We start from the raw sequence: 12807 nt of genomic DNA on the forward strand, positions 1-12807 counted from the left end.
ATAAATTTTAATTGAAAAAGGCAAGTTAAAAAATGAAACTTAATGGGAATATATATATATATATAATATTTTTTTTAACAAAAGAAAACGTTGAAAACTTCAGACATAATTAACATAACTTCATTACCCAACAACCTGTGACTTATTACTTAATTAAAATGTCATAAATTACGAATTACATATGAGCCTGTTGGAATGTAGCAGTGGCGAATGTTGAAGAAGGAGACGCCAGTATTTAAAGGAGACCAATGAGGTTGATGAATGAAAATGAAAGTGGGGGATTAAATTTGCTCTGGCAACCCCTGATGGAGAACAGGAGAAAATCAATAAAGGAAAATAAACGCCATGTCTTTAATAACTAGGTGTTTCCTTTTGATGTCTTATATACCTGAGCCTAGCGATTAGCTTTGTTGTTTCCGTATTTAAAAGAACATTTTTTTTCCTCATATTGGTTTGACCAAATAAAAAATAATGTTTATTCCAATTCATTTTTCTTTTCCGTGTTGTTCATGAACGCAACTCCGCCAATTCTCCGACGGTCCCCTAACGCCTCGCGGTGTCGGAACGTGGCCCTGCGCTGTTGCTGGGTGGCGCTGTTGCCGCCCGGAAGAGGACTTGGACAGAGTCATGACAGGAAACCCGAGATTTGAACGCTGAAACGCACCCATCATCTGACGCTTTCGCCTTTATCCTAAACCCACGGAGCTCATGCGCTTCACCAAGAGAAGAAAAGGGCGTCGATAGCGAGGAAGCATCATTTCCAGCGTCGCGAGGGTAAGGAGCAGCCCGCCGCGTCTCTCCCTCCCAGCCATGCTGTGCGAATTATTCATATATATATATATATGGATGTTTTATCCATATATATACATATATACGTGTCTATATCATTGCTTGTAAACCACATCTCTTTTAATTCAGTGCGCGCAGCTGCCAGTAATAAATAATGGTGTCGCGATCGTGATGTTACACATCATTTTCACTATTATATTTCCCACCTCTCTTGGTCAGGATGCGTCCTTGTTGCGAGCAGCTAATGCTACACATCTGCAACTGAAGTCCTTTTCTGTTGACAAGGACCTGGGAGTGTTAGTGGGAAAGAATGGATGGAATGCGATCATTGAGATAAAAAGACTGAGCTGACAGAGCCTCTCTTGTCCCAGGCTGGCCCACAGTACCCAGCTGTTCTCCTAATGTTGTCCATTTCCTTCCTCAGCTCGGTGGCGGCTGGACTACATGGTGTGTGCTCGCCCTCCCCGGCGTGGCGTCCAGAGATGGAAAGCTTCGAGCGGTTCCGTCTGGCTGTTCTGCAGGAGAAGGAGGGCTTCAAGACAGTCGAGCCTGTTTGTTCCTTTAAGGCTTGCTCTGTCATCCGCTTCCATGGGAGACCTGTGCTGGCCCCCCTGGTGAGAGGATCATAAATAGACCTGAGGAGATACACCGAAGGCTCAGGGAGAATATTTGAGAGTAACGTGATATTTGTTTGTTTGGTTTCCCCGGTGAAGCTCTGGCTCTGCTTCTCTGCCAACTGTTGGCAAGTTAGCTCTTAACAATGCAGTAAAAATACACGCAGCTGAAGAGGAACTATGTTCTGATCTCACCTGTCCTGACCTCCACTGAGGAAAACTCTTGACCCCAGGAAGCGATTTGTTGAGTTAAAGGGAAGCCTTGCCATGTTTAGATCAACTTAGATCAACAAATTGTTCAGAAATTTGTCAGTAACTGAATGGCGTTCTTAGCTATGTTTCAGTACCCACCCATCATCAGCTGAGTGATGCTCTACTTTTGTGGATACATGCATCAGAGCGCATGTTTCGTCTCCTTCATGAGAGCCGCCATATTGGCCGTGAGCTGCTGTGCTGATGCCCTCTGTGTTTGCTCCAGCTGAACGGACAGCAGCGGCAGCAGATGCGCGACTACAGGCGCAGGGCTGCACAGCTGGAGGAAGCCCGCAGACACCGGCTCAAGATTCCGCCCCCACAGAGTCCGATTCAGGCAAGTAGAAGTGTAAGTCATGTGGATCAGAGGAAAGTTTGTCGCCTCTCTTCAGGGCCCAAAGTGTCTAGACGGCAGATTGTATGGAAGCGTGTGTGAGGTAGAAGCAGAAGCAGAGTCTTGCTGCTCCTCCTCCTTCAGGTCACTGCTCCCCTACAGCAGTGCGGCTGTTACATCCTTTGCCCTTGAGCTGAAAGTCATTGAGTCAATTTGATTTCCCGTTTCCATCCTCATAAGAACATGTTGTCATGCTGTCAGTAGCCATTCTGTAGGTGAATTTCACTCTATTAAGTCAACTGCTTCTGGCTTCTGAAGTTCAGAGTAGACTCTTTAAACAGCGTCTGCTGTGTATTTACATGGTTATGATTCATAAAAGATACTCCAAACAAGATGAATACAAAAGCAACTTTCACGTATTCCATATTGTTGCAGCTACTTAGCCTTCTGTAAACTGGATTATGAGTGGATCAAGACTGATCCAGACGGACTCCTTCACGTGTCGGCCAGCTGCCTTGACTTTACTATTTCACCACAGAGACAGTCACATTGAAAACCCTAGATACATGTAATAAAACATGCAAACATACACTTCAGGACCCTCACTGAACCGTATGTGAGCAGCTAAAAAGGATTTTAACCGGCACCTCCTGCGCCTCTGAAACAAACACAACCTGTTCTGAAGCATGCTTTGCTGCTGAAGTTGGCTGGAACACACCGCTCAAGAAATGGGTCAGCTGCTTTTGCTGAACCTGTTTTATGCTGGGAACTATTACACACTTTTAATGTCATGGTAATTGTACAAACTCTCCTGTGCTCATGTCTGCAAACTGTTGCAGTACAGTATGGAACATTTGGGGCAGCTCAGGCATTTGTCTGAGATTTGGGGTAGAGCCACTGCTACTTAAGGTTTCTCCTGCTCTCTTGAGTATTTTCCAACATGTCTAACATGCATGGAAACCAAGAGCGCCACCTGCTGACCTCTGAATAGAGGGCACTGTTTCATGAAGCTTCATCAGGCCGTCACTAATTCCTGGTCACTTTGTAGCTAATGAGGCTTTTACTGACCACGTAACTGACAGACAAATGTTACAAACTTGAGTGATATAAAGCAGGGGTTCTTACCTTTTTTTATCTTGGGGCCCACCTTTCCCAGAACAAATGGGCCCAGGGCCCATTCAAGTAATAGAACTGATTCATTCCTTTTGATTTCATTTGTCATCAATAACCATATTTAATCTACTGACACGTAAACAAACCAAACCTTCTGAAATGACATGAAACCATGTGATCACTGCAAGATATTTGTCATAGAGAAGTCCAACCAGAAGCAGAACCAGGTGCAAGTCATGTTCATCAAATTTACTAAAGAAAAAAAAATACACTTGATGCAAACTGTTGAGAAAATTAGAAAAACTGAATCAAATTGTGAATAAAATAAATATCATAAAACCATGTTTGAATGTTATAAAATAATATATTTTATTTAAACAGCAAAAAATATATAAGTAAAGTGTAAATGAATGTATCGCCACATAATGTAATTAATTTTCAAAACTGCTTCAACAGGTGTTTCATGAACTGTTTTTACTGTTTGGAGAGGCACCATCACTTTCTTTATCTTTTTTTTTTTTTCAAGAACTTCTCCATAGTTGTTAATTCTGTGACACACTACTGCCACCATACGAGGCTAATGTATTAAAACTGCGTCTCGCGGCCCTCTAGGAGGCGCTCACGGCTTATGGCTTATGGCTGATATAAAGGACCTGCCCAGATACTGACTTTGTTTATCTGTTGACAGCCGTCCAGAAGTCCAGCTGAGAAGCTCCCAGCAGCTGCGCTCAATGGCTACACTCTGGTCACTGACTCTCCTGGACTCGAGCACGGCTCTGGACTAGAAATCCAAGATGCACCTCAAAGTCCTGTCCCAGTCAACGGATACAAGGAGGTGCAGAGGAAAGAGAAAGGTGACGGCCCAGAGGAGGACCTCAATTTGGACTTCCTCCTCAGACGATCGAGAGAGTACGTGAAGCGAGAGCAGAGTCAGTCCAAATCTCTCCACTCTGATGCTCAGATGAAGACGGAGAAGAGTCCTTGCAGCCCGTTCGGGGACAATGGTGTTGAATTTGGGTTCAGTCTGCACCATAGCCCTGTAGGTTCAGCGCCGACTCAGATCCAGACGCTATATGAGCCGAAGAAAAGTCTCTCTCCGAGTCTCCTGGGTCAGTCCATCCCGCCCTCCAGTCCAGAGTCTGTCATCTCCCTGCGGCCACAGAAACGAAAACCAAGACCCTTTTCTACCGGCAACATCCAGGTCTCCTTCCCCATCAGCCCGACAGACCTGGTGCCCCGTAGCCCGGTCAGGTCGGTGTACGGGCCGGGCCCAGGAGAGCGGGACAAAGCTCCGTCTGCGAGGTCGCCTGAGGACACGGCGGTGGGTCATGTGAATCGAGGGTACAGTCGCTGTGACAGCAGCCCAGTGGAGGAGTCCATCAGCCCCTCCGGACACGCCGCACACCTCACCTCTAACTTCCGCCGGCGCTGTCACACGCTTGACAGCCAACCGCAGCCGGAGCACATCGACCGCAGTCAGGAGAGGCTGCCTCGCTTCATGGCCGGCGTCCCCATGCTGACGCCAAGTCGACGGAATGCGCTGAACAAGTCCCGTGATTCTCCGTCACCGTCTGTGCTTCGGTCCTGCGGGACCCCGGACCTGAAGCAAGTCCATGATGCTCAGTCGCCGGCTAATGGCAGAGGCCCAGCTGCAGCCAGCAGAAACGGAACCAGCAGTCATTGTGCCCGACCTGGTCAGTCCTGCAGTGTCCTAAAATTACTTCTTCTTAACTCACTTAATTTATGCGTGTGACATTTCTTCATTTTTTTTTCCTACTTTTATTCTCATGCGCTTTTTCTTCATTGCCTCCTCCATTTTATTTTGCTTACTCCTTTTGCGTTTCTTCTTGTTTTTGTGTGCATTGTTGTCTTTTTTCTTTTGTTGTTGCTGTCCTCCCCCCCCCCCAAGTGTCTCTTTTGCCCCTGTCCACCGTGGATTCTTCTTCTTTTCTTCTTGTCTTTCCTCCTGTTCTTCATTCTCTTCACTCCTTCTTTCTCATGGTCTTCTTGCCCTTTGTATTCATTTCCCTCCAAAAGTTCTTCTTGTTTTCTTAATAATTTTCTTCTTTTCCTCAACTTCATTTTTGACTTCTTGTTCCTCTTCTTGTTCTATCTATTCACTTAAGTCCCCCTTTTTCCTCTTGGTTTTCTTCTTGTTTTCTGCTCCTGCTCTTCTTACTCTTTTTGTTCTTTTTTTCTCTGCTTTCTTTTCCTCATTGACTTCTTGCCCTTCCTTTGTGGATCACCTTGTTCATCTATATTCTCATGTTGTTCTTCTTGTTCTTTAGATTCCTTTGCTTCCTGCTCTTGTTTTCATCCCCTTTTTTCCATGATTTTCCCGTTTACTTTTTCTGCTTCCTCTTTTATTTAATCTTCTAGTTCCCGTGCTGCTTCTTCTGCTGTTGTTCTCTTATTTATATATTTTTATTAGTTTTGTTTTTTTTCCTACATGAACCACATTAAATGTATGACCTTCTCTGTGTTCCATCAGAGGAGAACCAGTGGAGCTCCCAGACTCTGGAGGAGATGCAAAGGCGTTTGGAGGACGAGCACGCACTGCAGATGTCCCTGCTTCTGGTTGAGCAGGAGAAGGAGCAACTGCGCCTCCGCCAGGTCAGGCAGTCAACTCCTCACAAACACCTCGTGCAGCAACTTAGGAGAACTTGTATTCAGGAGCTGGAGGAGGCCGAGAGAAGGCGGAGGGATGAGTGGAGCGCGGGGGATGAGTGTGGCATGAGCCCAAGGTTAAGCCCCTCCCACACCATTTCTGACCTGTCACCAGGAGCAGGTCAGCAGCTACAGAGATAGAAAGATATATTCTAGGCTGTTTGTTGTGATGGAAATCTCTGTATCCCCAGGCAACTCCAGTCCAGTCAGATCCAGCGCACCCTCTCCTTCAGTCCATCCTCCTGTCTTTCTGTGGGGGTCCAACTGGAACCCCACAAAATCTCGTGCGAGGCTCAGCCAGGTGAGTCCAGAAGAGAGTCCTCCAGCCCCAAGTTGTGTATTATTCTGTTTTCTTTTCTGTCAGGTTCTGACCGCTGAGCAGCAGAAAGCGTTCTGCCGAGTCGGCGCTATCACTCGAGGCTTCCTCACTCGCAGGCTGCTCAAAACCGACAAAGTCAGAAACCTGCGTCAGACAGTGCTGGTAAGGTCGGCTTCAGTCTGACAGCCGCAGCAGTGAAGTTCTGTTCCCTGACCTCCGCTCTGGATCCAGGACACTCGCGAGTTCATCAGCTCATTCCACACCGAAGCACCACAGAAGATGGCGTTTTCAGCACAGGACCTGACGCTGCACGAGCGGGTCAAAGCTCAGGTAGAGACCCAAGCTGCTCCCCCTCGCCCTCAGTGTTGTCAACTCCGCCGTCTTTTCTCCCTCAGCTCCGTGCGGCGCTGTTCGACGTCCATGAAATCTTCTTTGAAATCCCTCTGATGGAGCGGCTGGCCCTTCTTCAGCAAGACAGGGAGCTGCGCACGGAGAGGAAGCTGCGAGAAGTGGTGGGCCTCCCGAGCCTCACCTGAGAAGAGACTGGCTTTCTTCTGCTCACAAGTTTCTCCTTCTCTGCAGGAGAAAGCCAAGTGCCTCAGAGACCGAGGAGCTCTATCATCTGCCACGCAAAGATCTCTGGACCGGAAGAAGAGGTGACCACTCAAATCTGTACACACTGACCATTGAAGATGTAATAAAGTCATAATCCAAGTACTTCTTCAGAGTGGGGGAATCTCCAGTGCCGACCCGAAAGATTCCGCAGAAGCCGAAAAGCCCAACAACTAACCGGTAAAGTGTTTTTTTCTTCCTCTTTTTTTTACCAAACTAATCCCACATTACATTCTCAGAGTCATGAAGTGTGGCGCCGCCCAGAAGTCTCCAGTGCCGGGGCAGCTGAATCGGCAGGGGTGAAGTTTTTCATTTTTCTGTAGAGACACAGGTATAAACGTTTATATCGCATTAGATAAATAATGAAAGTTTGTGGTCCTCTGACAGGAGCTGGTACAAAAAGACCCCTGAGGAGCGGGTGAGGCGTTCAGACCTCCTGAAGAAGCAGCACTCTCTGGGCTAAACAACTTGAATTCTGAATCTTTCAAAACCAACTGCTGCTACAAAGATCCTCCCCCGTCTTATATGATTGTACTGACTTGCTTTGTCACAGCGTCATCGCCGTGTTGTGATGCACCTGGAGGCTGTAGCAGCATTAACAGCCGTGACATTGATGCGTGCCTCATAGCGACACATGCCTTCAGTATAGTGCTTCACAAACAACCACTCATAACCTTGGAGCGCCATCCAAACTTAAGAGGCGATATTGATGCATCGATGTGAAGTATTCTGTGTGTGATGTTGCAAGGGCTTGAAGTTGTGTAGGTTGAGACCAGACGGATATTTATTATATAACCTGAGAATGTAGACAGAGGAGCTAAGGTTTCATACGCCTGCTTGACTTTACTGTTAAACCTATTTATTTGCAAAGCATAATAGCCTTGTGCGCTTGTGTTCTTGCTCGTGGTTGGACAATGTGTTGTGTAGAATCATTGAGTCGTGTGTTGTGTAGTGAAGGTGGCACACAATGCTATTGTTACATTCAAGATGGGGGCGGACTCTGCGCTTGCTAAACTGCTCCAGTAACCATGTTTCATAAACTCAATAATCAACACCTATGTAAGATATTTTTCTCCACTCCACCCCAAAACAACATTTTTCTAAACTCAATTCAGACTCTGTCATCATCACTGAAACTACCTCTGGTTCAATCTTGAGTACAAACATATGCTAAAAACAACGTTTGTTGCCAACACTACTGAACAAGTCACTACAAACATATGAAGAGACATTTTTAATGTTCTGAAATGCTCAAAAAACTATCCATAATTTGATGTAGTGGTGAGCCAGATGTGAGCGTCTCGACAACCAGACTTTTACTGTGATGAATTAATACTTTTGTTTAAGTACTGCACCTGTTTTTAACGTTTTTATTTATTATTATTTAAATGGTCTTCATATTGTTTTATATGATTTGAATAAATATTGAATGAAAATGACTGGAATGTTTTTTACTACGCAAATGTGACATGGAAGAAAAGATGTCGTCAGTCATGACATAACGGCTCAGTATTTGAAACAGAAATTGACTCCTCTAAACAAAACCCGCAATTAAAACGTAACAAATACACAAACAAACCACTGGTTTGCCTCTTAAAACCTATATTTTAATGCACACTTTTGGCCACTAGAGGGCAGCAGAAGCTCATGTTTACAAACGTCACCCACTCATGTTCATTTATTTTTTTCTAATATTACTGACAGCAAACCAGCGTCGTCAGGCACAAACATAGAAATATATCCATTAAAATAACTAAGACTTAAAGCTGCAGAGAATCTGATGTATATTCGAGGATGCTGTTCAGAAGCTAAGTGACTTTTAAACTTGAGTTTTGGTTTGTCCACAGCTTTTATTGTGAACAACCTAAAAGTCCATTCTTGACTCCGTAGGTGTTTTGTCTAGGACGATAGTTTATAGTTTATATCTGCCTTGTGTTTGACAGAGTGTCGTCCCCTGCCTCTGAAGTTGTGACACAAAAGAGCTGTAGAAAATGAATTAATTCATAGAAAAAGAAACAACGTGATATATGTTTCCTTCCATCTTCACTGAGGCCGAGTGTCACACAAACCAGAAGCATCTTTAATTCATAAATCAAAGCTATTGACTTGTGACCGCGCTAGTTGACCCCAGTTTAAACTTGAATTTCTCCATTGTTGCTAAAGTTTTTGCCTTCTTTTCCCTTCTAGACCACAGTGTCAACACCTAACTGGCCCATGGACTAACCTGGTTGCCAAGGCCGTTTCACGTAAATCCTGGCAACTTGGACGCTCGGATCGGGCGAACGTGTGAATGAACATTCTTTCTCGACCCGACTGCAGTGCCAAGACCAGCTGACCAGACCTTTCCGTGACCCCGGTCGGCGGTGGGAGCTGTAGCCGGCTTCCATGGAAACCCGCGACATCCTGGAACCTTCCAAACAACAGGTCCTTCTCAACAGGGTTCTCCAGAAGACAGACTGGCAGTCAGGTCGTGGCCTGGACTGGGAAGTGACTCAGTCCCAGACACCCAGGTGTGTCCAGCTCACACCGGCATAACAAGTCGCCTGTTCATATGTTCGGGTGCGAGGAGATAGCGCTGCGCCATGTTTGAGAAACGGTGCTCATGAGAGGTGAAACACTAATGATTAACCCACGTGACAGTGAGTGGAATGTCCTTATCTGACTCCACTATTTATGGCTCTCATCTTGCATTCCACCACACCTGCCTGTCATTTTGCTGCACAAACACACACCTCTCTTACATAGTATTTACACGACTTATTCATGCGAACACACCAGTGTCAGTCATCCAGACTCATTCATGTTTTCCATCCAGGTTGTGGGGGCAGCAGTCGAAGTAAAGAGGCCCGGATCTGGATCAGAGTTTGTGAACAGTGGTGACTGGAACTAAAGTCTACGGTTCTGACGATGCAACAACCCAACATATTTAGTGCTGAAAACGTTTGTTTTTGAAACAAATGTTTACTCAAGCAGCTCCGCAGTCGGCATAGAATACGGGGTTGAACTTATCTTAGCTCCTTCTTACCATTCGATTGATGATGCCTTATTTCGCCTTGATAATATTACGCTATAACCACAGATAATAGTGTTAATAACAGTCTTTGTATCTTGAATTTTATTTGTGGTTCTTCCTCTCACGCATCAACCCTGGCACAAGTGTCAAACCTGGACCTCTAAAGAGTCAACAAATGGAGACTTGGTGTTATTTTGTTGCAGTTGAGCGATGGCCTTAATGTTCCAGGCAGCTGATGCCGTGGTCTGGAGCTTGTCAGCGCTGGTGGGTAAACACTCTGCTGCCATGCTGGATCTGATGTTGTGCATAGTAATTGTAGGAAAGACCTTTGCGCAGTGTGAAGGAGAATTATTTCAGTTAGCCAGCCAAATGGCAGCCGCGGGGACCTGGGAAGTCTTCTGTTGGAACGCCGCTTCCACAAGCCGCGTGATTTAGGAGCTTTCGATAATTGTGACGGCTTCCTGCCTTTAAATAGCAAGCGGTTACCTGGAAACCAAACACACCAGGTTACACTCCGAATGCAATCGAGGCAAATTGAGAGATGCTGCCTCTTTTCAAGGGTCTTCTCCGTCTCTTTGTGGGCGCTGGATTGCCGGCCATAAAAGGCAGGGATGTCGTGTGAGGGATGGCGAGGGAGCTGTGGTGCCACTGCACCAGGTCCCTGCAGTTTCTCCATTCAGGTCCAGTCTGACTGGGGGGGGAAACCCCTTTCCCACTGAGAAAAAACACCACATCCTGAACGCTTGCCCACCACCCTTGTCTCCAGAGCCAGACCTGGAAACACGGCTGTATTTTGACCGTGTCCCACAGAACGTTCCTTAGCGACGAGACAAAATGCATCCTGTCCCTTCCAATGTATCTCAAGGTCTCTGAGGAAAGTCCAGAGTATTTGCTTTTTCTTTAGAGGAGCCTGTGAAGTCCCCTGAAGACGTCTTGATGAAGATCGGGAGTTTTAAGGCGATGCATGGACATTTTCAATGTAGTTGAAAAGCCAAGTGGAAGATTTGGACCTGTGACACGTCCAACCCCAAGCCGTCACCCGCCAGCAGATGGGCTAGTGAGGCTTCATGAAACACTGTCCTCACTTTTACCGCTCAGCAGGTGGCGCTATCTGTTTAAAAAGGTTGAGGTTTCATAGCAAATGGTTGTTCAAATCCAAAGCTTTAAGGCCATAGAACGCCATCTAGTGGCACTTGACAATGAAGACACAGTTTCGTGAAGCTTCATGAGTTTACCGGCCAGTCCAGCATGACATAGCATTCCCCCAGCTCTTCAGCAACCGTTGCCCTCTTGCATGGTGGTCTGATGTTCTGTCAAGGGCAGCTTCTGAGCACCTTCTCTGGTGCCAAGCCCAAGTTTGGTGCCACCTTGGCCATGCCTACACGTGATTCCTTTTTCAGATCTCTTTCCGCTTCCCGTGGTGTTTCCCAAAACTGGATCGCCGTTGGCTTCCCCAGTTGAACCTCTGCCGCATTCCAACCAGCTCTTTTCTGACCTAGTTTAGCGACATTGCCCAGTCTTTACAACGAAAACAGAACAGACTCTGTCTTGCCAGAAGACAATAGGAAGTCTACTACACCTATGAAGCCTTTGCTTTCCATCAGCGTCGGCGCTGCACTTGGATCACCTCACCACTACGAAATCAAGTTTGTTCACTTTGGCAGCCCTGGGATTCTGCTCTGCTGTCAAGTTTGCCGCTGCCTCCAGCCGGCGAAGCCTTATTAAAACAAAATTCCTCCACCGTGAAGAAATAGACTGAGTGGATTAGGTGTAGATTATTTCAGTAACAAGGTTTTGACATCCCAATTCCTGTGTTTGGCCTTCCCGTGTCTCTGCTGTACAAAGTGGTGATTTAGCAGGCGTATACACACCGCCGTTGTTTCACACGTCTGGCAGGGCCCACTGTCACTTGGGGCTTCGAGACAAACCTTTTGGCTTCGCTCTCGGGGCTGACACCTTGTTGTTTTTGTTGCAGGAAACACTGACATCAGTTTTCAGTCAGATCACTGTCAAACTACTTTAGTTTGTTTATCCTTTTGTTGCTATAAGTTTAGAACCGGGAGTGTCAATGCCGCGAGACACAGGTGTTGGAAACTCTCTTGGGTGAAGACTCTTCCTGACTGAACCCGCTTCAACTGTCGCACTTGCTGTGTGAACGCCTCATCGCTTTAGGGACTTATGAGTATTTCATTGCTCTTTTGAGGCCTCACATTTTGGGCCGTCCACTGATACCATCACGCTATCGTGAGATTTAGCATCTTACTAGGACGCCAGGGTGCCGGCCACATCCTCACCAGGGGTTCAGTCCCTCAACCATCCCGCCTTCAAAACCTTGATCCTCCACCAACAGTTGAAGCTCATCTAAAAATGCAGCGGCAGAAAAGCCAGCCAGTAGAACACGAGCTATGATGCTTAAAATCCCAAAGAATAAGAAACAGATTTGACTCGTGTTTCAATAAAACAACAAGTTTGTAGCCTAATATAATAGAAGACCCGACCATGCGTTTAACCCACAGCTTGCAAACAATGAAACTAACCCTGAGGTTTCTGTGACTGCTTCAATTTCGCCTCTTGAGTGATGGTTTTATTAAGCTTCTTTCCTGGCACTCACGTGGACCGGGGGAACATGAGAGAGGTGAGGAGTGAAGAAATGACATGGCACGATTCATTTGAGAGATAATCCGCTGAAATTAAAACAGTTTTTTAAATTCATCCAATCCTGCAACTTTCCACTCTCTGGGAAGAAAGTTGGGAGCGGAATGAAACAAGGAGTTTTACGACTGCGATGGAAAACGTTGACTGACTCACTCATTGGCGTGCAGGTGGCGTAAGACAACTGGACAAAGAACAAAGCCTTGGTTTGTGATCTCTGCGTACTAAGCGTCAGTTCACGCTGTTATTTTGTTTTAGAAATGAATAAATGACATCTGTAAACTGATGATAACAAAGCCACAATCCGCATATATTTTGTTTTTTTATTTAACATAAATAGAACATAAACGTTCGACTCTATTCTATCTCTATTTGTACAATGTTTCCTTAGTTTAGCTTGAGAAAGCTGGTTCCAAATTTTTAAATCTTTGGCTGTAAAACC

At 45.9% G+C, this 12807-nt stretch overlaps 1 protein-coding gene across 1 annotated transcript; it reads left to right on the forward strand.

Moving 5' to 3' along the window:
• Positions 1-531: 531 nt before the first annotated feature.
• LOC128751152 (uncharacterized) lies at positions 532-8123 on the forward strand. The gene is made up of 14 exons (XM_053851995.1): positions 532-774; positions 1214-1403; positions 1882-1992; positions 3791-4796; positions 5594-5715; positions 5776-5890; positions 5961-6070; positions 6134-6250; positions 6320-6418; positions 6484-6600; positions 6671-6744; positions 6815-6880; positions 6940-6999; positions 7088-8123. Exons 2-14 carry the CDS (start codon positions 1272-1274, stop codon positions 7161-7163), a joined length of 2205 nt encoding a protein of 734 aa, XP_053707970.1. The 5' UTR covers positions 532-774; positions 1214-1271; the 3' UTR covers positions 7164-8123.
• The last annotated feature ends 4684 nt before the right edge of the window (positions 8124-12807 follow it).

This window comes from Synchiropus splendidus, chromosome 19 (genome assembly GCF_027744825.2).
Source record: "Synchiropus splendidus isolate RoL2022-P1 chromosome 19, RoL_Sspl_1.0, whole genome shotgun sequence".
NCBI lineage: Eukaryota > Metazoa > Chordata > Actinopteri > Syngnathiformes > Callionymidae > Synchiropus > Synchiropus splendidus.